Source organism: Nicotiana attenuata, unplaced genomic scaffold (genome assembly GCF_001879085.1).
Source record: "Nicotiana attenuata strain UT unplaced genomic scaffold, NIATTr2, whole genome shotgun sequence".
NCBI lineage: Eukaryota > Viridiplantae > Streptophyta > Magnoliopsida > Solanales > Solanaceae > Nicotiana > Nicotiana attenuata.
In genome coordinates, this window is record NW_017673090.1 from 79,393 (window position 1) to 104,714 (window position 25,322).

The following is a 25,322-nucleotide window of genomic DNA, read 5'->3' on the forward strand; positions in this document are numbered from 1 at the left end:
AAATATTTTTTTTAACGTTAAAAGGAAGCTTATATTACTTAAAAACAAAAGCATTACATAATTGCCACATAGTCCCGAAGGACATTACTAATATTTATAGCAGGTAGGCTATTACAAACATTGGTAGGTAAAAACTTAGTACCAAAACATACTCCTTGCTTATCCTTTTCTAATGCAGCTTCAACAAAAAAAGGTGGACAAGCAAGGTACACACATTTTGTAGGCTTGAAGTGGTTTATGGCTTCCTTTGCTAGTTGATGTGCTACACCATTTCTCTCCCTGAAGTTATGCCTGATCGTTGGTACTTTCAATTGGTGTATTAATGACCTGCAACTAAGCAATGTATTATTAGTTAGGGCATTGTCCTCATTTAATAATTTTATCATTTCTGAGGAGTCCAATTCTATTTCCAGTTAGGGGAACATTATATACAAAGCAATTTGAAGACCTTGCTCCAGTGCTAGTAGTTCTGCCTGCAAAGAAGATGCTGCATAACATGATTTATAAAAGCCCATGATCCAGTCACCCTTGTTATTTATTAAGGCTCCTTCTACGCCTGCATGCAAGTTTGCTTTTGAAGAAGCACCATCTATATTAAGCTTAACTATGTTGTGAAGCGGCTTAGTACAACCAATCTCTATTTTGATTTTTGTTTGCTGGAGGGGATTTCCTTCCATGAAGAAATTATATTCCCATGATTGATGGAGAACTTGTGTTACACAAAGATCCAGGTCCAGGTTATTATAATCGTTATTATTCCTATTTTTTCAAAGGTTCCAAATGGCAAACAGGAGAATATTTGCCCATTGGTAATTTTGGTTTCTGCCTTGCAAAGAGGAATTTTTTACGACATTAACCAATGAAAATTATTAAGAGTAGGATCCAGAGTTGAGGCAAACGCACCCAAACAGTTGTTTGAGAGACTTTTGCTTCTGATGCTTCAAAATTTGGTTCCCATTTTTGGACTGACAAGAAGTGACCAAATACGAACCAAGGGCCATAGTGTAAGGCTCTCAACATGCTTTCTTCATTGTTGAATTTAGTGATGCAGTAGTCAGACCCTAAGTCAATTAGAGGAAAGTTTTCCTTAATTTTCCATAGTTCTTGTATCTTTCTTTTGAGGAGGTGGTGTTGAATTCTTCTCCCTTGAAGTTTGATGGTGGCCGAAAATCTCCATGGTTGATAGATTCGCTGAAAATCCTCTTGAGATAGTTCAACTTGTCGGTCCTTATTGACCGGGAACAATTGGTTGTTTTGCCAGTTGTTTTAAAAGTGAGATGTGAAATGCACACTTGAGTCAGTGAGCATGTTAATTGAAGCATTATGTTCACCCTCTACTAATTTTTCTTTAAAACTTGGGATAGATATGGCTGCTTTTGTTGTAGTTTGATCACTAGCAATGTCCGGCGGTTTGGGGGGAATTAGATGAACTAGGTTGTATTCTTGCATGACGAGTAGGTTTTCTTTAGTGAGAGAGTTTTAGACGGTTCTTATTCCGACCATGTGCACCAATATCAAATGTTATGAATATCTCAAAAAAAGTTGGAGATTATAGGAATATGTAAGAATTGATATTTCTCTCTCTTTTATTTTATTTTTTTATTTTTAGTTAAATTAAGATTTTTATGTTTTTCCTGAAAAGGAAAATAAAATCTCTATTAATATATATATTTACTTCAAGCGACGTCAGTTTTGAGTGACTAACAACCTCTTGTTTTGGTATAATAAACTACAGAACAATAAGATAAGCTAATCATCATTCGAATGTGTTTGGTGATACTTGATTGCAAGTTTGACAATATCATTTACCAACCTAATATTTATCGATAGTATTTACTTGTTTAATTATCGATTTGAAAAATAGTATACGTGTAACTCATTTTAGTATTTACGGTTTTAAATATGATAACTTGTCCAAGACAAATGTGAAATAACTACAAATTTTAATGAGCATATGATGTTAGTCCACACAATATTTTTTATTTATCAATTTATTATGTATTATTTACTACGTACAGTACTCGTAATATCATAAACATAAATATTGCGATAATACATAATTTTTCTCCTTGCAGGGGTTCTATAACTCCCCCTATATTTGTTTGAAGTGGTATAAGTATCATCTATTGTGACCAACACCAATTTTCTGGAAGGTAGTGTAAGTCACGCACCTATTACATTTTTTCAAATAATTTTGTTTTTTAAAAATTGTTATTTGTTTCCAGCATCAATCTGAAAGTAGGAGTAGGTTTGGTTGAAGTTTAGTTATTATGCCCGAATTCAATTGACTGAGCTTTATGTAAAAATATGTATAAAGTTTTGGTTGATTCCAAATTGTTTGAAGTTTAGTTTGCCCGGTAGCTTTGGCAACCAAAACTTCAAATGATTATATTTGAAATTATAAAGAACAGGGCCGTCTCGCTTGGAAGATTTTGGTGGTGTAGGTTTGATTTTTAGGAATAAAATCATGTGAAATTGGTGACGGAAATGGAGAAGATATCGGTAATGGAGGAAATCGGATATGGGAGAAAGAAAAAGGAAGAAAAGAAAAGAAAAGAAAAGAAAAAAGAAGAAAGAAAAGAGAAAGGTAAAGAAAAAAAAAAGTACTAATAAAATGGAGATAGTGTTTATAATATATTTTAATACAATTAAAGAAAGAGCTAATTAGGTTGGGTGGAATCCGTTTTGAAAAGTGCATATATAGACCAACTATATGACGGTAAGGACATATATGGACCAATTATGTGACGATAAGGACATATATGGGCTAAAGAATTAACAAAGGACATATATGCACAATTTCCTATACTAGAAGGGCATATTTGGACCTTTTCAAGCATCATGAAATTAACGCTCTTTTGGCTGTATTCTCGACCCCAATTTCCCATTACAGTCGTCATTACCCAGAATTTCCCCATTGATACACTCATTCTGAAAAGAAAAGGGAAGATTTTCTTCTAGAAGTTTCTGGTCCTTTTACTGTGGGTACTGAGCTTCGCTGACCTGAGTGGAAGGAACTTGATGGGCAAGACGAAATCGGAGAAGCGGGACATTGCTTCTTACACTATAAATGGCACCAACAAAGTCGTAAGACGTAATAATACTTTCTCCTTCTCTTCTACGGGTGTCTTTGTGTGTGTCTCTGTGTGTGTGCGCGCCTGCATGTGTGCCTGCTTTTGTGTGTGTGTGTGCGCGTGCCTGTTTTTGTGTGTATGTTTGTGTGTGTGGTGTGTTTGTGTGTGTGTGCGCGCGCGCTTGGATAGTTGGATGTATTTAATTAATCTATTTATTCAAGTTATTTTTCATGATTTGTTGTGTGCATGTGGATGCAGCTGCTTGCTAGTATAGATGGTCCTAAGCACGATAATACCATAGTTGTAATGATATTATGTAATCTGACTTTCAAAGGAGGATTTTGAGTTCGGGATTCTACCACAACTCATTTGATTTACTGGGTTCGAAATTAATTATTTGTACAGATTTAGTAGATTGTTAACATATATACAGAGGCCGATCTAGGATTTTAAGTTTATGGGTTCTGAATTCTAGGACAGGATAACTTACTGGGTTCGGGATAGATTATTTATACTTATTAAATGGGTGTTTTAACACAAATTATGGGTTTGTGCTAAAGCTATTGATTTTTGCCAAACCAATAAACTATATTATAGATCCGATCCTGCACATATACAGGGTGTGAGCCAAAGCTACTGGTTTCCTCTTTAGTACTCTACGTCTGCCTCTGGATTTATGCCGTCGAGTGCAAGTAATTTGGTATTGCAGAGTATTTGATTGATTTCAAGTGTTCTCCTATGGTTCATTGGAATAACGCCTTTTTCATTATGTCTTTACCGAGTAGAAATCGACCATATAGTATATTTTTCGTCATGAATTCTGTTGCAGTTCATCAAGTTTTGTCTTTTTAAATTATCCAGTCTCAATGAAAAGGAAAGAAAAACTCAAAAAAGAACAAAAGAAGGTTCACGTAGATATGCCCGCTAAGAATTTTGATGAGATTTGGTGCATTCTTTTTCTTTACACTTGCAGCGCTTTTTCGAGTCCAAAACTTAATTAATAATTTTTTGAACATAAAATACATTTTTGATGTTAAAAAAAAAAAAGATACAATAATGGGTATTTCGCAGTTCTATACTGCGAATTGGCTTAACGGATTTTTTGCCGTTAAGGCATTTCGCAGTATAAAACTGCGAAATATTAAAAAAAATAATTTTTTATGACATTTCGTAGTACAGTACTGCGAAATAGGCTGATTTTAGGCCCCACCAATAATTAACTGACATAACAATAATTCAAATACATAAAACGCAGTATAATACTGCGAATTACTTTGAAAAATTGTACACCCCAGGGTCGGACTTGCCTTATTTATAGGCGCTTCAATTTTATAAAAATTCATTCAACACTTAAACTTCAAACATACGTTTATTCTCTCTTCTCCTTATCAATCAATTTTTTACAATGTCTGAAGTGCCAAAAATAAGGGTTTCACTGTATTGGGGGGGGGGGGGGGTGAGATTGTGGTGGAGAATAACTCTGTGAGGTATAGCTCACCTCCTCAGTGTCATGTTAAATTGCCGCTTAATATGGAGTACGATACATTGGTATCGTTGCTACGTAAAAAGATGAGTGAGCGGAGGCGTTCGGTTAGCCTTAAAGTAACCGGTAGATTTCCTTATTCAGTGACTCCGCAGGGGTTTGCTTATTATTCTGAGTTTAACATCGAGGATGATGAAACTCTTAGAGATTTTTTGCGGATTCCGGATGAATACAGGGAATTTATTGTAATAAAATTATTGGAAATGTACGTCAAGGTGGAAGACGTTCCTAGTAATGAGGGCGTGCATAATAGGGATAACCCCCAGTCATCGGGTGGTTATTCTGGAGCAGCGTTTGCCGGACAGATTGGAGATGAAAGAGCTTGTCTTGATTTAAACTTGTCACCACAGGCGAATGAGCAGCCAGAAAATAATGTTTCCACTTTATATAATCAACAAGACGACTGGTAAACTTCAATTTTACTACGTTTTAGCGATTTTTTTTTTCATGTTTTAATTGGATTTGTATTAACACTCATATTTTTTATAGGGGGTACCGTCCGGATTTGAATTTTTCAAGTTATGACCTCGCCCCTAGTTGGAATCTGCGTAGGTCTGGAGTATTGGACCACGGTGGTCCATCTGGGAGTTATCACCAACCTGAAAATATCCATCATGAAACGTCAAGACAATACGATTTGTAAGTAAAGTGATATAGCGATATCTAAAGTATTTTTCCTGAGTATTTGGTAACTTAGGTTTTTGTTCGTTTTGTGCAAGTGAAAACGAGCTTCTTGAAGCTCCTGGCCTCACACAGTTGCCCATAGACGATGTTTTTGCTCGTGATTTGGCAGATGCGCAGAGTCAGGAGGATGATAGTCATTATGACAACAATGCGGATGAGTCTGGGGATGAGACACCCTTCCATGATGAGGGTGATGATGAGGAGGAGGAAGTGAATGTTGAACCTGAGCTGACTAGGGAGCATGTTCCTCCACCTCCCGCTAGACCAAGAGTGTATGAGTCCCACGTGCCATTTCATGAGCGAAATATTCCCTACCTTGATAATTTGCCAAGCATGCCTAACGTTGATGCCCTAACAAGGGATGATGAAGAATTACGGTCAGTGATGTGGGATGAATCTAGACCAGCTGTTCTTACAAAGGGCATGTATTTCTCCGATAAAGCTCGCCTAGTTAGGGCTGTAAAAATCTACAGTATAAGGGAGTGTCATGAGATGACGGTAAGTGAGTCAACTACGGAGAAATACAAGGCTGTATGTCGTAGGTGGTTTATGGGTTGTCACTGGATGCTGCGTGCCACAAAGAAGAAATCAGGTTTGTGGAAAGTGGGTAAATTTATTAGCGAGCACAGATATGAAATGGACACATTCAATGAGAATCACTTCAACTTGGATGTGGACTTGATTTCCCTTGTCTTGATTCCATTTTTGGAAGTGTCCATTAGGTTCAAGATTAAAGAGTGTATTACAGCCGTCCACCAGGAGTATGGTTGTACTATAACCAAAAGAAAGGCATATCTCGGTCGCAAACGTGCCTTTGAACTTATTTATGGCGACTGGGATAAGTCTTTTTTCAAATCTGCCCAGGTACATGGCTGCACTGCAACACTTTAACCCCGGGACTGTTGTTGAATGGAGGCGTGAGCGAAGTCCGGACAGACCGGAATATATATTCAACTATGTATTTTGGTCATTTAAACCAGCAATTGATGGTTTTGTGCATTGCCGTCCTGTAATTTCCATAGACGGTACTCATGTCTATGGAAAGTATGATATTAAGCTTTTGACTGCAGTTGCTGTAGATGCCAACGGACAAATATTTCCACTAGCTTTTGCCATTTGTGCCAACGAAAGTGAAGAGACGTGGACGCAGTTCTTGAACCACTTGAAGCAGCACGTTGTCAAACAGCGTTCAGGTATTTGTCTAATATCTGATCGACATGGTGGTATTTTAAGTTCTGTACGTCACTTGCCTGAATGGCAGGAACCATATGCATACCACCGTTACTGTGTGAGGCACCTGAAGGCCAATTTCCAGAAGAAATTTCCTGACAAGGCGTTGCATGACTTAATGTGGATGGCTGCAACTGAGCACCAGCAGTGTAAATTCACGAGGCGCATGGAAGCGATCCGGCAGATAGAACCACGAGCCTATACTTGGTTGATGCAACATGACCCTCAAATGTGGACATTGCATGCTGATGGCGGCAGACGATGGGAAGCCCTCACTACAAACGTGTCGGAGTCATTCAACGGCTTGTTGAAGTTTGCCCGTGGACTGCCTGTCACTGCCATGGTCCGCATGACTTTCAAACAGAGTGCAGAGAGGTTTGTTGAAAGGCATGCAGCTGCATCGTCATTGATGGACAGGGGTGTTGAATTTATGCCAATACCCATGACAAGATTTGAAAGGTACAGGAGGCGGGCACAGTGGCATTCATTTCTTCAGTATGATCATGAACGGGGTGTTTTTGAAGTTAAAACCGCTATCAACGGACACCGTGGGAATAATCTACAGACGGTGAATGAAAATAGAAGGTTATGTTCATGTGGGAAATGGACCATCTACCACATGCATTGAAGTGCTTTCAACAAGTTGGATATGGGGCAACAAACTACATTGATAGGCAATACAGTGTTGCAGCATACGTAGACACGTATAATGGGAAGTTGCATCCATTAGGTGCTGAGTATTATTGGCCGCCGGAACCTTTTAAGTTGGTATGTAACAAGGACTATTTGCGCAAGCTGAAAGTGCAAAAGAGAACGCGTATACGGAACCAAATAGATGTTGGTGAGTCCGTTTATGCGCATAAATGTGGCATATGCTCTCAAACTGGACATGACCGTCGTAAGTGTCCTTCAGGTGGTGGGCGTGGCGGTGGTAATCCTGGTGCAAGTTCGTCCAATGTACCCAACTATCAAGCATACCCCTAGTCCTTTATTTTGAAAAAGCTGAGAAGCATGTGAAAACCCTGTTTCGTGTCAGGGTCATTTAATATGTTATTCGTAGTATAATACTACGTTTTGTGGATTTGACATGTCCTGCTGAAAAAGCTGAGAAGCACGTGGAAGCTCTATTTTAAGTCATTGAAATTTACTATGTAATTCGCAGTATTATACTACGTTTTTGTTTGAAATCTTGACTATAAATAACGGTTGCATGGTACTTATATTCTTCGCTTAACAATAACCAAAGTTTCTCTATAAGAAATGTCTGCACAAAACGTTTATGTCCCAAGGTGCTACTGCGGAGAAAAATGCAGTTTGTTCAAATGGTATCCAGAAGGTGCACGCCGCTACTGGGCATGTAAGAACAAGCTCGAGGAGTTACCCGGCAAGCCTACATGTGACTTTGAGGTTTGGATGGACGAACCATGTAAGCAAAAGCGCTACAAAGAAAGAATTTATGAGCTTCATTGTTTATGTCATAGCCAAGCGGAGAGCGAGCGTCGAACCAATGAAGAACTTGAGGCGTTGAAGGCCAAACTCAACGAGGCAGAAGAAGAGAAAAAAAACCTGGAAGAGCAACTCGAGTTGTTGGAGCGAATTGTAAGACACGATCGTGATTAAATAGTAGCTTATTTTTAATAACCGTAGTAATGTATTTTCATGTTTCCATTGTCATGTGTTTGTAGCAGTTGTACTGTCATGTATCTTTAGATTTCCCGCTTTTGTATTTGTGTTTCATTTTCTAATAAAATTCATGTTCAAATTATGTTTCTTGTTCAAATTCTGTTTCAATAAAAAATATGTCGAAATATGCAAGTCTAAAGCTGTCATGTGGAAATTTAAAATGTTATGTCGAAAACCATGTGAAAAACCTGTTTCATGTCAGAGAAATTTAATATGTAATTCGCAGTATAATACTACGTTTTGTGGAGTTGTCTAATATGTAATTCGCAGTATTATACTACGTTTTACGGAGTTGTCATTTCGTTCTGAAAAAGCTGAAAAGCATGTTGAATACTGCGAATTTGTGTCAGAGAAATTTAATAAGTAATTCGTACTCCAATACTACGTTTTATTGAGTTGTCATTTCGTTCTGAAAAAGCTGAAAAGCATGTGAAAACCCTGTTTCGTGGAGTTGTCATGTCTATGTAATTCGTAGTATAATACTACGTTTTGTGGAGTTGTCATGTTTGTAATTCGCAGTATAATACTACGATCTATTTGATATCTTGCCTATAAATAACAAGCACGTTCGAGTTATTTTCTACGCTTCAAAAGAACCTATAATCGAGATTTTCCATAAAACCAAACTTCTCTTTAAGAAATGTCTGTACGACCCTTTCGTTGCCCAAAGTGCGAATGTGGAAACAAAAGCATGATGTACGATGAATGGGAAGAAGCTGGACGCCGCTACTGGGCGTGCATGAACAAGTTTTATAGGCAACCCGACGTACCTATATGCAATTTTAAGGTATGGGTTGATGAACCATGTCAGCAGGAATACTACAAAGACCAGGTGTATCATCTTCAAGATGTGTGTAATGGGCAGTGGGACAGACAGCGCCAATCGAAACAAGAAATTGAAGAGTTGAAGGCGAAGATCAAGGAGGTGGAAGAAGAGAAAAAGAAATTGGAAAGAAAGCTCGAGAGGATTAAGGAGAGAATACTAGGCGGTCGTAACTAAGCGATGACATTTACGTGTTGTGTGTTGTAGTGTATCTTCATGTTTCTGTTGTGTCAAGTGCTTTCATTAGTTGTACTGTTTGTTTATGTGTTAGGTTTGTAAGGTTTGTGTTTGAGTTGTATTGTTTAAGTAAAATTGCTGTTCAAACGCAATTAAAATAAAATTGTTGTCAAAAGATAGTTGTTACTATTATTTACATAAAGCACTATTTACACAAATTTAATACATAAGCAAATCAGTGAGTGCCGCAGCCTGTGTGCTTCAGTGCTGCTGCTGGCCTAAGTCGCATCCCCTGTCGCCCGGGCACACTATCTGGATCATCATCATCAAGCCGCCTCTTTATGTGAGGATGTGCAGCAGCATCAACACCACAACTGGCAGGGTCGGAAGAATAGGCCGTCGGGCCGTGAGTAACCTACAAAACAAGAAGTAATCTTAGCATGTATGAATGTATTATTTTATGAAAATGTATTATTATCTTAACCTACAGAATGTACTATTATTTTAAGTAAGAAAATATTTTCTCACCATGGTCTCGTCGACCTCCTGGGTATATGTATCGATGGTGTGCTCATCACCGCATGTAGTGTCCTCAAAGATGGGCTGAGACGAAGACTGCATAAGAAAGTTACAATTAATTAATGGCAGCGATTTAAGGAAAAGAAAACAAATTGAAATATTAAAGTCATACAAACATACCGCATGAACTGCCGGGGACGATGGATAACTCAACCTGCGCCCGCCATCCACGTCCCGGGCAGGCCGACCCTCAGCTGCGGTAGATGTGCATGCGAAGTACTGATCTACATCCCCGTCGAATGTACCCATGATCGACAATGCTCCTGACGGGGTGACCTGCGATGCTGGCAAAGATAGCTGAAGGCTATATGAAGGCATGCTGCTGGAAGGCTCATCTGCATGAGGGATATAACCCTGCTGGTCATCTCCAAAGCCCCCAACTCCGAACTCCTCGTCATGTGCATCGGCAGGTGGGTCGACAGGTACCTCAACGCCCCCTTGCTGGCCACCTCCTCGCCGTCCCCTGCGACCCCGTGGGGCAGCCCTGCCTGGTGGGGGTCCCCTCGCTGGTGCCCTACCCCTGGCTCGTGGGACTGGCCTACCCCTCTGGTAGGCCCCTGGAGCCACATACTGAGGCTCATGGTCTAACCTCTCGGCATCTCTCGCCTGCAACAGTGTCAGACGAGCCATCTGGGCCATCTCCCGGCCATACTCAACCACTTCAGGGATGTCCGAACGCTGCTGCATCTCCTGTCCCGACTGGTAGATGCGATGAAGCCCAATAGCCTGTGAAACATTTCAAATAGTAATTAAATAACTCTATATCACAATTATAAGATATTAATAAGTCACAAAAACATACCAGTGCCTCATGCCTCCCGGCGTACGGTCTGTAGCGCTCGCCAAGTACATGCACGGGGTTCCCGATCATCAATCGGGTATGGCGGCGGTACCACCCATCATACAGCTGAATAGAGGCCTCCTGGAAAACTGTAGGTGGTAGCGGGATGCGCTCAGCTCGGTCCTCCCAATAAGCTATCTGCTGCTGTAGCCACCCAACATACTGTCGGTCCATGTTCGAACGGTCGTCCCGCTGATAGTGAGTAGGCTCCCATCCAGGCTCCCTCGGTATAGCCTGAGGACGGCCAAACTGTCGAAGCACACGCTCCGTGGCATGATACTCAACAAAATCCCAGAAGATCAACGGGACGGAGGTGCTCCAAATCAACCGGTCGACTGAGCAACAAGCGGGTAGGTGACCAAGCAACTCGATGCTGTATGGCGTCCAGATGAACTACCAATAGTAACATAAAAATGAGTACGCAAAACACAACTCAATTTAAAACAACCAAGTATAGGTACATATTTACCTGTCCGTCCACCAACATATCTAACACATCCCTAAGAAGGGGGAGATTATGGTGAGCATCCGTCCCTCGGTAGTTCCCACGCCGGAGAATCCACCTGATAGCTAGAGGGAGAAACGGATAATCCTGACCGGGCGGAAGTACTGGTAGAGGTGGCTGCAACGGCATGATCCGCTGCCAGGCCCAAACCTAAGATAAAATGTTGATGTAAATTTATGAGTCATTTCACGATATAGAATTTGGGGTAACAAACAATGTATTCGGAAATTTTTTGCACCTGAAGGAGGGGCAGAAAACCACATATATCAACCGCTGGACCTACGCTCGCGCGGCACATGCTCCTATAGAGATACGCCAGAACAGTAGCACCCCAGCTGTACTGGGGTAGCTCATCCAGCTGCTCAAGACAATGAAGAAAGCGCATACTCACTTTGTTCCCCGAGGTGTCCGGAAACAAGACACACCCGAAAAGCAGGAGCAACGCCAACCGAGTGTACCGCTGAATCCAAAGATGCTCTGTCTCGTGGGTAATATCTGGGTGCAATACCGCCATCTGATCTCTAATGAATGATAAAGCCACGCGACTGCCACCCCGGTCACCCTGCGGTCTCGAACCAGTCAACTGCCCCATCATGTCCGCCAACTGTGCACGTGTCATCCCTCTCCAGTGGTGGGGCAGTGCGAAGGCGCGCCCCTCTACGCGCAGTCCATATAAAACCTGGACATCCTGCAGCGTGATAGTAGCCTCTCCAGTGGGCAAGTGAAATGTATGCGTCTCCGGTCGCCACCGCTCTACCAAGGACGTGATGAGCGACCAATCAAGCTGCATCCGTCCAAGCTGAAAAATGGTATATAATCCCGAAGTCTGGAGGATCTCTACTACGCGCAGATGGAAACGATGCTCCGCAATAAACTCCCACAAATCATCAGGCCTCCTGGGGCGGAGAGGCTGCATCGCTAGCTGTCCCTCCCAAACATAGGATGACCTATGGTCGCCCTGCAGCACTAGTAGCTGATCCTCGGCAGGTCCAGGATGCGCAGGCGGAGGAAACGCCATGTCGTCTACTATAATTTAAACAAAATTAATTGTTTGTGTTAGTGTAATAAATTAAATTAAGTATGATTTTTGAAATTGGAGATAATAGTTATGTATGGGTTCCAGGCTTGATTTTTGACGCCCGGTGCCACCGAATAATTCTTAATTATTATAAGTCTCAATTTCTCCAGTTTTAGATTTTTATTAACTTAATAAATTAAATTAAGTATGATTTTTGAAATTGGAGATAGAAGTTATGTATGGGTTCCAGGCTTGATTTTTGACGCCCGGTACCACCGAATAATTCTTAATTATTATAAGTCTCAATTTCTACGCTAAAAGGCTCTACATTTTACTACGCTAAAAGGCTCTACATTTTACTTCGCTAAAAGGCTTTATATTTTACTTCGCTAAAAGACACTATATTTTACTACGTTATAAGGCTATACAATATGAACATAACATCAACAATACAAATAAACAAAATAAATAATATTATTTAACACAAACAATCAAGTAGCATTTTTTGTCACAAACATAACATAAATTCGGATATCAAATAAATCAAACCGGGTATATAAAAGAAACAAAATTAAACACTAAGATAACAAAAATTCACATGGAAACATACTAAACAATACTAATGCATGATTATATGAGTTTCGACATAAACTAAATTGAAATACCTCGATGTAAATATTATTGAAATCGAATTTTTGCACCCGAAACACGCAATCCAAAACTTCTTTTGTGTGTGGGACCTACACTTCTTGCTCTTTATGGGACGGATGGGGCCGAAAGTTTTTTTTTTTTAAATGTAGGCGGGGTGGGGGACCAGAAAACTTTGAGTTTGATTTTTTAATGGAGATCGTTGTCTGTGGGAAGAAGACGACCCGTTTTTATTAGGGCAATTCATAGTTCAGTACAACGAATTGTAATTCGCAGTACTGTACTACGAAATGTCATAAAAAATTAATTTTTTTTAAAACTGCGAAATGCCTTAACGGCAAAAAATCCGTTAAGCCAATTCGCAGTATAAAACTGCGAAATACCCATTATTGTATCTTTTTTTTTTAACATCAAAAATGTATTTTATGTTCAAAAAATTATTAATTAAGTTTTGGACTCGCGCTTTTTCCCCCTCTTTGTGGTGGAATAAGTGTTTGATAGTCGGAGCTTTGACTTAAATCCCCTCCTTTTCTCTCTCAGCTGGTGATTGTGTGTTAATGAGACCATCAGATTCTGATAAGCCACCGTATGTGGCAAGAGTAGAGAATATTGAGGCTGACCATCAAAACAGTGTGAAGGTACGAGTACAATGGTACTACCGTCCTGAGGAGGTTGCTGGTGGTTGCAAACAGTTCCCCGGGACAAAGGAGCTGTTTTTGTCAGATCACTATGATGTGCAGAGTGCACACGCTATTGAAGGAAAATGCAAAGTGCACTCATTCAAGAACTACACCAAATTGGAGAACATGGGCCCTAAGGATTACTTCTGTAGGTTTGAGTACGAAGCTGCCACAGGAGAGTTTACTCTTGACCGTGTTACTGTGTGAGTTTCTCATTGCTTTGTTGTGAAAGTTGAAAGTGGTTAATTTTGGTGGTTGGAATGGTAAGCTTGTACTGTATACTTACGTTGATTTGGATATATTTGGATGTGTTGATTTTGAAGGTATTGCAAGTGTAAGATGCCCTATAACCCAGACGATCTCATGGTACAGTGTGAAGAATGCAAAGACTGGTATGCATACACTGATTTTTTAATAACGTGTATCACTATTGAATGCGTGTCACTATCAACTTTGTAGAACTTGCATTGCCTCTTTTCTTTAACGAATGTAGATATATTTTTGTCGTTATTGTTGTTATAATTATTGTTTCTTTATTGAACTATGTATGTCATATTGGTTTTTCTTTTAGAAGATATGTGAGTAGTTCCAAAGGCAATCGTTCAGTGGTATGGACATAGCACCTGATGTGTTGAGTGAGGCGTACATCATGGGTTCGAACCCTGCCGTAGACGAAGTTTGGTATTTAAGTTGGAAGGATGGAAGCCCAGAGGGGTAATCTCTAGTTCTTTACTAAAGAGGGTAAGCGAGACATAGCCTACAAGCTCATGCACAAATTGATGAGGAGATGTACAGGATGAGCATTTTGTAAATTCTTGTTTACCACGAGGGGGCAAGACCTAGTTGAGAACCAGGAAAAAAGCGGTGCCCGGATGGCACCCACTTTGATTGATTGTTTTGAAGTGAAGGGCTTTTGCCTACTAATGAGTACTGATATGCGGTCTTAGTATTAGAAAAAGAATTAGCAGGGGTATGGACAAAGTCTTCAATGAATACCGGGAATTAGCGAAATATTACTTCTTCCTGTTAGTTCAAGCATTCCTTATTTCTCTGGTATCGAAGAAAAAAAAGTAGAAGAAGATACATGAGTAAGTATTATTGAAACAAAATGCAATGTTGTTACTGTTTTAGGACTTCTGTGGGAAGCTATAAGATAGGCCTTCTTTGTTCCCGAAAGTTCTCGCATGGTAAAGAAAAGTAGGTCTTTATCTGTAGTTATTCCTTAGTTCTTACATGAAGTTTTGTCTTTGCCTATATAATATAATTAAGAAAATGATGATCAATCTAAAATTGTGTGCGTGTGTGCAATTCTTGTAATTCTGCGTGTGTGCAATACTTGTAATTCTGCGTGTGTGTTTTTTGTATCTCGATTCATTCCTAAAGGGATGAATTTTCGATATGGGATGCAGTTAGATCTCAAGATGCAAAAGGTGGTATCAGATTAAATTTTCTATAGAACCTAAAAAGGAATAGCAGACTTCATTAGTGTCGACTGTCCAGAGGAAATATAAGATCCTTATGTGTCTGTAATGTCATTTACTGGTATTGAGTGAAAGTCTGCGGCACTCTTCAGGGTCCTGAATGCTAGCAAGGCCTGAGTTGGCCATCAAGTTTGTTAAACCAACCGTCTGTGTGATGATTGTTCAATCACTATGACAATGACTAAGAGGATCTTTATTTATTTTATGTACAATTTATTGCAGGTTCCATCCCTCTTGTATGGGAATGACGATTGAAGAAGCCAAGAAATTAGACTATTTCTTGTGTTCTGACTGTTCATCAGAACACGATGCGGCACAACCTCTGAATACAGTCCATGTTTCACCATCTCGTGAGCTAAAGGTAAAAGGCCTGTTGCTTAGTCTTGTTAGCCGTTGATATGACTGTCTTTATGACTATTTAGGGATATTGTATCTCCAGTCAGTGGCCTTTTGCTCTTTCGGGGGGGGGGGGGGGGGGGGCTTGAATGATGGTATGTATGTTTAGTCAAAGTGATATCTAATGTAGTATATGCTTCATCCTAAAAGACTTAGTGGTGCCTAACGTCGATTCGACTTTCCTTTTCTCAAAAAGGTTATTCTTCATCCCTGAGGACGGAGAACAATGAGTATTGTTCTTGCACCAGAGTTCCATGTTTTGTTTGATAACTGAGTTTCGTGTTAAGTCATGTTGATCTATACTGTGTCATATTAATGGTAGAATCCACTATCAAATGACCAAATTAAGCTGGTGTTTGATCTCTTCTTATTTGGGTGCTGATAACGCTTAAATAATTGCTATTGTCTTTTAGTTGACTTCCCTGGATCCGAGTGCTACTACTTGCTTGTTAACTTTGTTTTCTTGTGCTTCTTTTCAAGGTACCAATCTTGGGTGCACTACCTCCAAATCCCAACCCACTCATGTTTCAAGGTAGGCATGAGCAGAATGAGCAACTTAATCAGCAAGGACAATCCCAAATGGATGGTTACATGAGTGCTATTGTACCACCACGCATTGGGGCTGCCAGTTTTAGCTTGAATCCAGTTTTGTTAGAAATTTTGAAGGACGAACGTCTATTTGGTGGGCTTCACCATGAGGATCCGTATCGTCATTTGCGGAATTTTCTCGCAGTATGCGCGCTTCAACATCAGTATGACGTTTCTGAGGATGCTCTTCGGTTACGTTTATTCCCTTTCTCACTTCAAGGGGAGGCTTCAGATTGGTTGGATAATCTTCCAGCCATGTCTATCTATACTTGGGGAGAGTTAACAAAGGTATTCCTTGCAAAGTACTTTCCTCCCGCTAGGACAGCTGAATTGAGAATGGATATTCTTCAATTCAAGCAGAAACCGCATGAATCATTGCATGAAGCATGGGACAGGTACAAGCTTTGCATAAAGAAATGTCCTAATCATGGGTGTCCCGATCAATTACTTTTGGAAACCTTCTACTTGGCTTTGGATAAAGTTACAAGGTCCGTGGCGGATAATGCAGCAAATGGAGCTATCATGAATCTCTCGGTTCAAGATGCGAGAGTCATATTAGATAGGATTTCGGATAATGCTCATGCATGGCATACATGGGAGAGGGAGGACACTCCCACAGCAAGTACGGCAAGTCAAATGGCAAGGGATGACACCATGGCGCAACTTGTGACTCAAGTGGGGCTTATTTCCAAACAACTTGCCGAGATGGGGGTCAAGAAGGTCAATGTGGTTGATGCCACAAGGGGACAGTTTATTAATTCTTTACCCAATGTGTGTGCTCATTGTGCAGTGCAAGGAGTGACAACCCAAGAGCATTGCCATCATTCTCCAGAGGAGGAAGCGAATTATGTTGGAAACTACGAAGGTGGCATGAATCAAAGGGGTAATTATCAAGGTGGTCGTCCATCCCAATCTCAGTGGCGACCACCCCAACAATGGCTAAACAATCAAGGTTGGAATCAAAACACTCAAGGAGGTAATTGGGGAGCCGGTACTTCACAAGCATCTAATGCACTAAGGCCCTAAGTTGCTCGGACTTGGGTGCGGGTACCCGACCCGAGTATCGGATTCGGGGGTGCGGATCCGGATATGGATATGGGTGTGGGAATTCGGCTAATAAAAAATAGAGCTATAAAAATATTGTAAATTTTGAGAGATATAATGTGAAAAACATACATGAATATTGTAGAATTCAATCTTTCATTCTCCAAGATGGACATTATTCTTTCATTCTCCTAAATCTGTTTTATTTTTGATTTTGAGAAATAAAAATCTCAATTTTTCTCCCAAATCTATCGATGGACTCCAAAGTGTCCATCGATGCAACACTTGAAGACTTGGGGCAAGTCCAAAACACTGAACATTAGGCCCCAAGGTGCTCTACCAAGTGATACCATTGCTAATCCTAGGGGTGATTCAGGAAATCAAATTGGACGGAATAGTTGGATGTTTGGGTTAGATGTGAAGCTGGATGTATGACGAAGAGCCTCAGAAAGCTGATCTCAAGAGTCAAGACTAGTAACTCTCCCCGCTAGATTTGCAATATGTCTGGTTAAGGAAGATACTTGGTTTATAGAACTGTTTTATATGAGGTGTGAATTCATTAAGTCGTAAACTAATGGAGATCTTTTCATCTAGTCAGTTTGAGTTAATTGACAATGCATTTCGAGGTCACGACAGCATCCTTGTGTGATGGCTTCACGACATATCGAGCTGGTTGTACAGCTAAAAAAAAGTTGTTTGTGCAACTTAGCTTGATTTATATGTTAAGTAGCACTCTTGTTTTATATACTCTATACCATGCCTTGTGAATTTTAGGCTCAATATCTAACATTTGCAGCCATAAGAATAGAGCTGAGCAAATGCGTTGAATATGTGGTGTATAAAATTCAAGAGATAACCGTGCCTTCCCTAAGGAAAGATGGAAGAAGGACAAATTTTCAAATAATTTTTAAAATTTTGGGTATCGGTACTTCTTAAAATAACAATTTTTCGTAATAGAAGTACAGAACTCTAATATTTTGTAAGATAATATCAAGGCAAGTACAAAAAGAAAAGATTTTTGTGACTCCACTTATTCATATAGTTTATCTCAAAACTTGGCAATTTGTAAAGCCTAACTCACCCACGACGCAGCAGTTAGTTAAGTTTGTCTTTGATTCAATCAAGCTGTAATAACCTCCATTTAAATTTGTATCAGAATTATGAATATGTCACATTTAGTTGAAGTTGAAAATTGAAATTGAGGGACAAATTTCTCTTCTGTCTACGTGAAAATTGAATGAGGTCCAATTCCTCGGGAAGAAAAATACTACTAGGTGATTTCTTCTCATTTGCCTAAGCCTTGATAGACACAATTAACCGGTATTAGTGCCTCCAAAAGATAGCAGATAACAGTCGAGGTGGAGCAAGCTGGCTCAAATAACATTGTCAGGGACGGAGGTAGAGGGGTGCAAGGGTTCAATTGAATCCCCTTCATCGGAATTTATACAATGGAATAATGAAAATAGAGCAAAAATGATAAATTCCCCCCTTATAAATAAGGTGTTGAATCCCATTGACACAGGATATACTTTTTGAATCCCTTGTTTGGATCCTAGAACCTAATACGTATATAAAGAGAAATATCACACATTCCATTGTAAATTGAATACAATCCTATAATACAAACTCTGGCTGTTTAAGCTACTACCAAAAAAAAAAACATTTAAACTTCCTGTTTCTCTGCAGCATCAGGATTCTTTTTCGTGTTGTCAACAGTCGTATCTGTCCAATTCTTGAGCTCTTCTTCCGAATCTTCAAGACCGCTAAGGTTCTGCACCTTGTATTGGTGTCTCATTGAAAAAACTAGGAAAACCAAGTAATTGATTATTCCTAGCACTGCTAGCATCCAGTAGAAATAGTCCAACCTACCGTTGTTCAAATTGTTTTTTAGCCAGCTCGCATTTGTTACCTTATGTACAAGTGAAACTAGCAAGCTACTGATAAAAAATCCCATTGATAGTGTTGTAAGAAATAAGCCTGTGCTCATAGATTTCATCCCTTCTGGTGCCTCCCTTATGAAAAACTCAAGCTGACCAACATAGGCAAACGCTTCTCCAGCGCCGACAATGAAGAACTGAGGTATTAACCAAAATGCTCTTATGCTATAATTATGTTTTACGGCATTTTCCCTTCTTTGTTTTTCTACTATAGCTGCAGCTATCATACCAGCAACGGATAGTATTAGTCCGATTCCAACCCTTTGAAGGCTTGTGAGTCCTTGTCTATTGCCTGTGATTTTTCTAGCAATAGGTACAGTAACTCTTTCATTTATGGAAGTAAACAAGAGTATCGAAATAAAGAGAAAGACGGAACAGGACCCCGCTGGGATGCCAAATTTGCCAACTTGTCTATTCATGAAGGTAGCTTGCTCGATGCTGAAGGTATTCATCTGTGAATAAACTGTCCAAAAAAGTATGCATGTGGACCATATCGGTATCAGCTTAAGTACCATTTTCACTTCTTCAACTTGAGTAACTGTTGACACTATCCAAGGGTTGTTTCTATTTTCATTTGCAGCTGTATATTCATCAAGAATGGCTGCCTTGTCGAAGCACCTGTATGATAACAAGAACACACTGATTAGCTTCTATATGAAAATCAAGAAAACATGCTTCTAATTTGCTATGTTGGTTCATTTTCTTCTTGCTTTCATCCTATAAAAGTTCATTCAGTTAAAATCTAGTTAAAGATGTCAAATTTTACAGAACAAAGTTTGATTCGAGTGTCAGAGGGTATATTTAAGTTGAATATGCCTTTCTTGTGATGCCTATTACCCATTCTGTGATGCTATACTATGTAGTTTTCCCCTTTTCGGGCAAGTTACACATTTGGCCTGTCGGCCAAGAATAATTACATTTGCTAGCCAAACATACAAAAAAACATGTGTATTATGTATATATTATACATTAATATACGTAAATATACATTTTGCCGGCTATTATTTTTAGGAGCGGCTATACTGTGTAATTTTCCTCCTTTTTTTTCCGTTTCCCTATTCACTGGCCCATCCTTCTCAAAACTTTACTAAACGATAAGTGTGAAAAGCTCAAGCTAGGTATAATTCCCTAGTTGTTATTGTTATGCATTGTTAGATCATGCTTACCTTAGCATTTTTGTATGTGGGACTTTTGCATTGTGATATTCATTCAAGAAGCCAGGATCTGAAGGGTAAGAAAGCTTTCTCTTTCTCCAAGCCAAGATCAAAACTCTCCATATAATAGTCAAAGGACTTCCCTCTGGCTTCTTGAATCTGTATAACGATGTTCCACCGAGCAGTACAGCTACTGCTATGACCATTGTACCAGCCGATATGCCGTATCCCCATCCTCTTCCTACATTGTCTTGTATATACACTAACACTGTCACTGCAAACAAAGATCCAAGGCTTATGCAGAAGTAGAACCTGTTGAAGAAGTATATCATAGCTTTGTTCTCTTTAGGATTTGATGAATCAAATTGGTCTGATCCAAAACCCGAGACACTGGATTTGATTCCACCACAACCAAGTGCTATGGTATATAATGCTGCAAAGAGGAGAGCAAGTTGCTGGCCGCTAGCTTCGATGCAGTGACCTTTCGATCTTGAGTCACACACAGGCGGCTTCATACTTGGAATGGATGTTGCAAGTGTCAACAGTGTTACTCCCTGGTTATAGACACATGCAAAACATATTAGGTGAGTTTTATGTTTAACAAATGTCTTGCTTAGTTTCAAAGTGTTAGAAGACATAATTAAAAGTATGCTTTTTCTAACAGTTTAAATATTTAGATGAGATTTATCACTCAATTCGTCAAGAACACTATCTACATAGAAGTATGACGAGTTTTTTAATCCAATTAACATATTTGTGACTGACTCTAACATAGAATAGGTAAGGAAAGTGCCTTAGGCCCCCAATTTTAGGGGGCCCCATTTTTTAGGAATAAGGAGTATATTTTATAGGTAAATTTATGTATATAGTACTTTTGTACTTCTCATTTAAAAAGAAAGAAAAACTTTAGATATATTAATAAATTAAAGTTTAAAATAGTAGGAAAATAGTTGTCACTTTGATTTTATTTGACAACTCTACTTTTTATTCTTCCAAGTAATCCCTAGCCAACGTTTCAATTCTAGTGCTAGTACCATTCATTCTTCATATTCCAGAAGACATATCTTCTTCCTTCCTCTCTATTCATCATTCATGCTCATTTTCTTAATTCTTTCTACTGGATTTCTTTCTTTCTCCAAGACTCCAACAAGCCAACAACTAGATATTTTGGAATCAAAGTCTTCAAACTTCTTGAATCAGTTAGTCATTGGGTAATATCATTCTAACTTTCTAGTATTATTTTTATTTGTTATTTATTATTTTATTAACTTTACTCTGTACATATTGTTTAATTTTTTTTTACAATATAAATATGTCAACAAGAAAATATGCATATGATTATTCAAAAATACAAAAGAAAAGAAAAGTTGAAAATTTAATACAATCTCAAAAAGGAGCTCTTAACAAATTTTTGACAAACAATGAAAAATAAAGCCCCATATTAAACTTTCGCCTTAGGCTCCATATACGCTTGAGCCGCCCTTGCTTATAAAATAAAGTAACATAATTTAGTTATCTACAATTCAACATGGTATCAGAGCAGACAGAGGTCGTATTCTAGTCTTACTATCATTCATTATTAAAAAGAATTTTCACGTATTTTTGTTATGAAAAAGAATTAGGTCCCACGTGAGTGGCGTGTTGAAAACATAAGTAAATACTAAGATATATGACTGCTTAAGCTTTTAGTTGGCATATACGCAATTCAACAAATTGAAGCAGGTAAGTTTATATGTAATTGATTTAAGCAAGATACAAAAAAGGGCAGTCCGGTGTACTAAGCTCCCGTTATGCACAGGGTCGAGGAAAGGGCCGGACCACAAGGGTTTGTCGCACGCAGCCTTACCCTGCATTTTTGCAAGAGGTTGTTTCCACGGCTCGAACCCGTGTTACTGTTTTCTTTCAGATTATGTGTTGTTTGCTTAATTAAATACACTTTTTCCATTTCAGACATTCCTGTATTATGGAATTTTTCTATATATAATTGGCTCTAGATTCTTACCACAGCAGCAATGGAACCAAAGATTGCAATAGTTCCATAACGGCCGAGTTTAGCATCTGCCAAGAAACCACCAAGGAGGGCAAGAAGATTGAGTGTGCCCATGAAATTTGTGACAATGTTGGCAGAATCAGAGGATGGAAGATGTAAATCTCCAACCAAGTATGTCACTAAATTCATTGATAACCCCATAACACATATTCTTTCTGATAACTCTGATCCTGTAACAAAAAAAATTAACTTTGAGACTATGAAAAAACAAACATAATATGTTATACTCAAGAAAAACAAAGTTAACCTCATGGTAATGAGAACATACCTAAGATGAGCCCTGCACCAAGCCATCCTCCAGTACGAGATTTATCAACCGGATTTCCTCGAAAATCAACTAGAGTGCCATTAGCTGAACCATCTTTTTCCTTATGGTTGTCAACCAAAACCTGTAAATGATTTAAAAGAAAGCTCACATAAGATACCTAAGCACAGTGGCGACGTCAGGAATTTTATAAAGGGCGTTCAAGATTTAATATATATCAATAGAAAGTAATTTTTGACTTATATACATAGTATGATTTCCTATATCCTAGTGTAATTTTCTGATGACGGGTGTTCAATTGAACACCCTTCATTGTACGTAGCTACGCCACTGCCGAAGCATGAAAACATATATATCCTATAATGGAAGAGATAATAGCTTAGTTTAGCATATTACCATTGTTGTGGGATTGTATTCACTAGGGAGAAATATATAAGTGCAGGATAGTTAATTTGAGGAAGGAGGAAGGGAAGAGGTATATATATATAAGTGCAGGATTTTCTAGTGTAAAGCAAAAAGTGAAAATGAATGATTAGGCCAAAAGTTGGAAAAGGTAGGCATTAGCAACAGAATGCCATGTTAAATATCTTGTAGATCAGTAGGTAACTGACTGATTGCAGGTGCTAGATTTTATGTGGAAGGATCATTATGTGGTCAAAAAGCTTACAATCCACTGAGAAATATGATTGATATAATGTCACTTCTTGGATATGAAAGTGTTTCTTATCTCCACAAAACAGTACCACTATGGGACCATGGTTATCTCAAATACATATAGTGAGTTTCAGGCTTTGGTATTATCTCAAAATAAGTTATACCATGTGAAAAGTGAGCAAACTAACTTTACTGGAAATTTTATTCAGTGTAAGGTTATAGGGGCGAAGACTAATCACCCTTCGTCGGAAATTTACACTGCGTATATAGGTAAAATATTAGGTTTTAGAGGTATAAAATATATATTGAACACTATTTGTCGGAGAAATTTTTTCACCTTTTTCAAGTTTGAACACCCTTGAGGAAATTCTAAGCTTCGCTACTGGTGGGAAATTGTTGAATTCCAATAAGAGAAAATCCTCATTTAAGTTGGTTCTTTTGAATTTAATATTGATTGGGTAGGACTCGGACTCACCAAAAATGTCTCCAAGTGCACGTTGGATCCTTTAAAAGTAGTATATTTTTGGAGGATCTGATAAGGATGCGGCGGCAGTTTTGGAGAATCCGTGCAACATCCGTGCAGAAATAAAATGTAAAAGAGAGGAGGGTCTTTGATGGAATTGAAATGGTAAACCTATTATGTAATAGAAAGTGAAGTTACAACTAATAGATATGTCACCTCTGTGCTACGAGACAAGTGTGAATTTGGACAGAAATTTTTAGTGCAGTAATCTCCAAAAGGGATGCCGACTAATTCTTGAATGCATGTAACCTTATCCCAAACATAGTGAATCTTTCCAGTAACAGAAAGCATATTATGTTGCACATGGTGGATGATTTTTCATGTCTTGATTTTGGTCCACCACCATATATGTATTCAGAGGCTTCTCAGCAATCTCAAGTCGATATACAATAATAACTGGACCACCAAATCGAGTTTTGAGTAAAAATGACACCAGGTAGCCACTCTAAATGTTGTTATTTAGGAATTAGCTAATGTCCTGAATTTCAATTTTCTAGTTCCATTTTGCAGGACACAATTGTCCTCAACTATTTTGAAATTAAGATTTTCATTTTAAATTTTCAAGACAAAAAATAAGTACTGACAATCCCTAAATAACAGCCTAAGAATGGCTGTTTGTGTACTTCCCTCTGGGTTTTGAGCTAAATATTTTTATACATTTAATAAGTTTCTTAATACTAATATATATAGGACATGGACAAAATTACTGAGTTCACGTAAACTCTGGTTATCTTTTTTCCTTTTTCTTGGCCAAAAGTTTTTTGTCTAGGTATGCCTAATATCTCTCCTTTTCCTTCTCTCTAGTCCTACCACTCCTAGTCATAGACCCCCAAACACTGCACTCGGGTCCCTCTGCAAGTAGCAAACATGACACATATATAATGCTATATTTAGTTCATGAAATAGCAATATGGCATTTTACCAAAAATATCAATCCTGTTATGTTTTTCCTATTTTGAAATAAATGACAATTATTGAATCTATTATACGCAGTGCATAGTTGGCAGCTGCTTCATACAAAAATTGAGCCTAATTATAGGTAATGCATAGTTGGTAGCTGCTTCTTAAGTTGGATGGTGATCCCAACCTAAAGCAAAAATTGGCTATATCATACATTAGTTGCATGTTTCTTTCCTACTTTTATGAGTAGACTGTGTCTTTACTATTTCCTACTTATGACAAATTTTATGTGGGATGATCACCTCCAGTGCCTCAACTATTCAAGTTGTTCGCTATTTGTCCTGAAATTTCATTATCTAGCAAAGGCGGCACGCAAAATCTAGAATTTGAAGTCGGTGAGTGTGACTGTTACTTTGTGATAATAGTTTTGATTATGAACTTAATACAAATATATGTGTGTTAAAAAAGCAATTATTTAATATCTATCTATATAGCGATCAAACCGCCACAAACAGTGAGTGAGATTGTTGCGGCCGCTCCTCAATTAATACTAAATCTCTCTAGCAGGGCTATTTTTATACTCCTATTTGAGTAGACTGTGTCTTTACTATTTCCTGCTTATGACAAACTAGCTTTTCTGCACGTGAGTTGCACGTGTATGTCCGAGTCTGTAATATACGATTTTTAAAAATAATATCAGTATTATTAAAGAAAATATTTGAGTAAATAATTATAGATGAGAAAATAAAGTATATATTGAATGATCAATGTTATTTATCGTATACTACTTTGTTTGTCTAGGTCATATGATTGGATCGTCTGAACCTACGAAGATAAATAATTAA

The 25,322-nt window shown here is 38.6% G+C and overlaps 2 protein-coding genes across 2 annotated transcripts; one reads left to right on the forward strand and one right to left on the reverse strand.

Moving 5' to 3' along the window:
• The first annotated feature begins 2,703 nt into the window (after positions 1 to 2,703).
• On the forward strand, positions 2,704 to 17,190 carry LOC109215425. Its single transcript, XM_019379489.1, has 5 exons — positions 2,704 to 3,094; positions 13,346 to 13,688; positions 13,809 to 13,877; positions 15,189 to 15,327; positions 15,843 to 17,190. Exons 1-5 carry the CDS (start codon positions 3,022 to 3,024, stop codon positions 16,974 to 16,976), a joined length of 1,758 nt encoding a protein of 585 aa, XP_019235034.1. The 5' UTR covers positions 2,704 to 3,021; the 3' UTR covers positions 16,977 to 17,190.
• A 1,205-nt stretch (positions 17,191 to 18,395) lies between these two features.
• Positions 18,396 to 23,085, reverse strand: LOC109215424 (protein NRT1/ PTR FAMILY 6.4-like). The gene is made up of 5 exons (XM_019379488.1): positions 22,797 to 23,085; positions 22,404 to 22,524; positions 22,088 to 22,305; positions 20,098 to 20,639; positions 18,396 to 19,549 (listed from the first exon to the last, which is right to left on the reverse strand). The coding sequence occupies exons 1-5, from the start codon at positions 22,797 to 22,799 to the stop codon at positions 18,658 to 18,660; spliced, it is 1,776 nt and encodes a 591-aa protein (XP_019235033.1). The 5' UTR covers positions 22,800 to 23,085; the 3' UTR covers positions 18,396 to 18,657.
• Between the last annotated feature and the right edge of the window lie 2,237 nt (positions 23,086 to 25,322).

Excerpts from the sequence above, each read along its gene's own strand:
- LOC109215424 (XM_019379488.1), bottom strand. Across the intron at positions 20,640-22,087 it reads TTGGTTCCATTGCTGCTGTG|GGAGTAACACTGTTGACACT; the intron begins GTAAGAATCTAG and ends GTCTATAACCAG. Across the intron at positions 19,550-20,097 it reads CCACATACAAAAATGCTAAG|GTGCTTCGACAAGGCAGCCA; the intron begins GTAAGCATGATC and ends GTTATCATACAG.
- LOC109215425 (XM_019379489.1), top strand. The coding sequence starts at position 3,022 with ATGGGCAAGACGAAATCGGAGAAGCGGGACATTGCTTCTTACACTATA. Across the intron at positions 3,095-13,345 it reads CACCAACAAAGTCGTAAGAC|CTGGTGATTGTGTGTTAATG; the intron begins GTAATAATACTT and ends TTTCTCTCTCAG. Across the intron at positions 13,689-13,808 it reads ACTCTTGACCGTGTTACTGT|GTATTGCAAGTGTAAGATGC; the intron begins GTGAGTTTCTCA and ends TTGATTTTGAAG.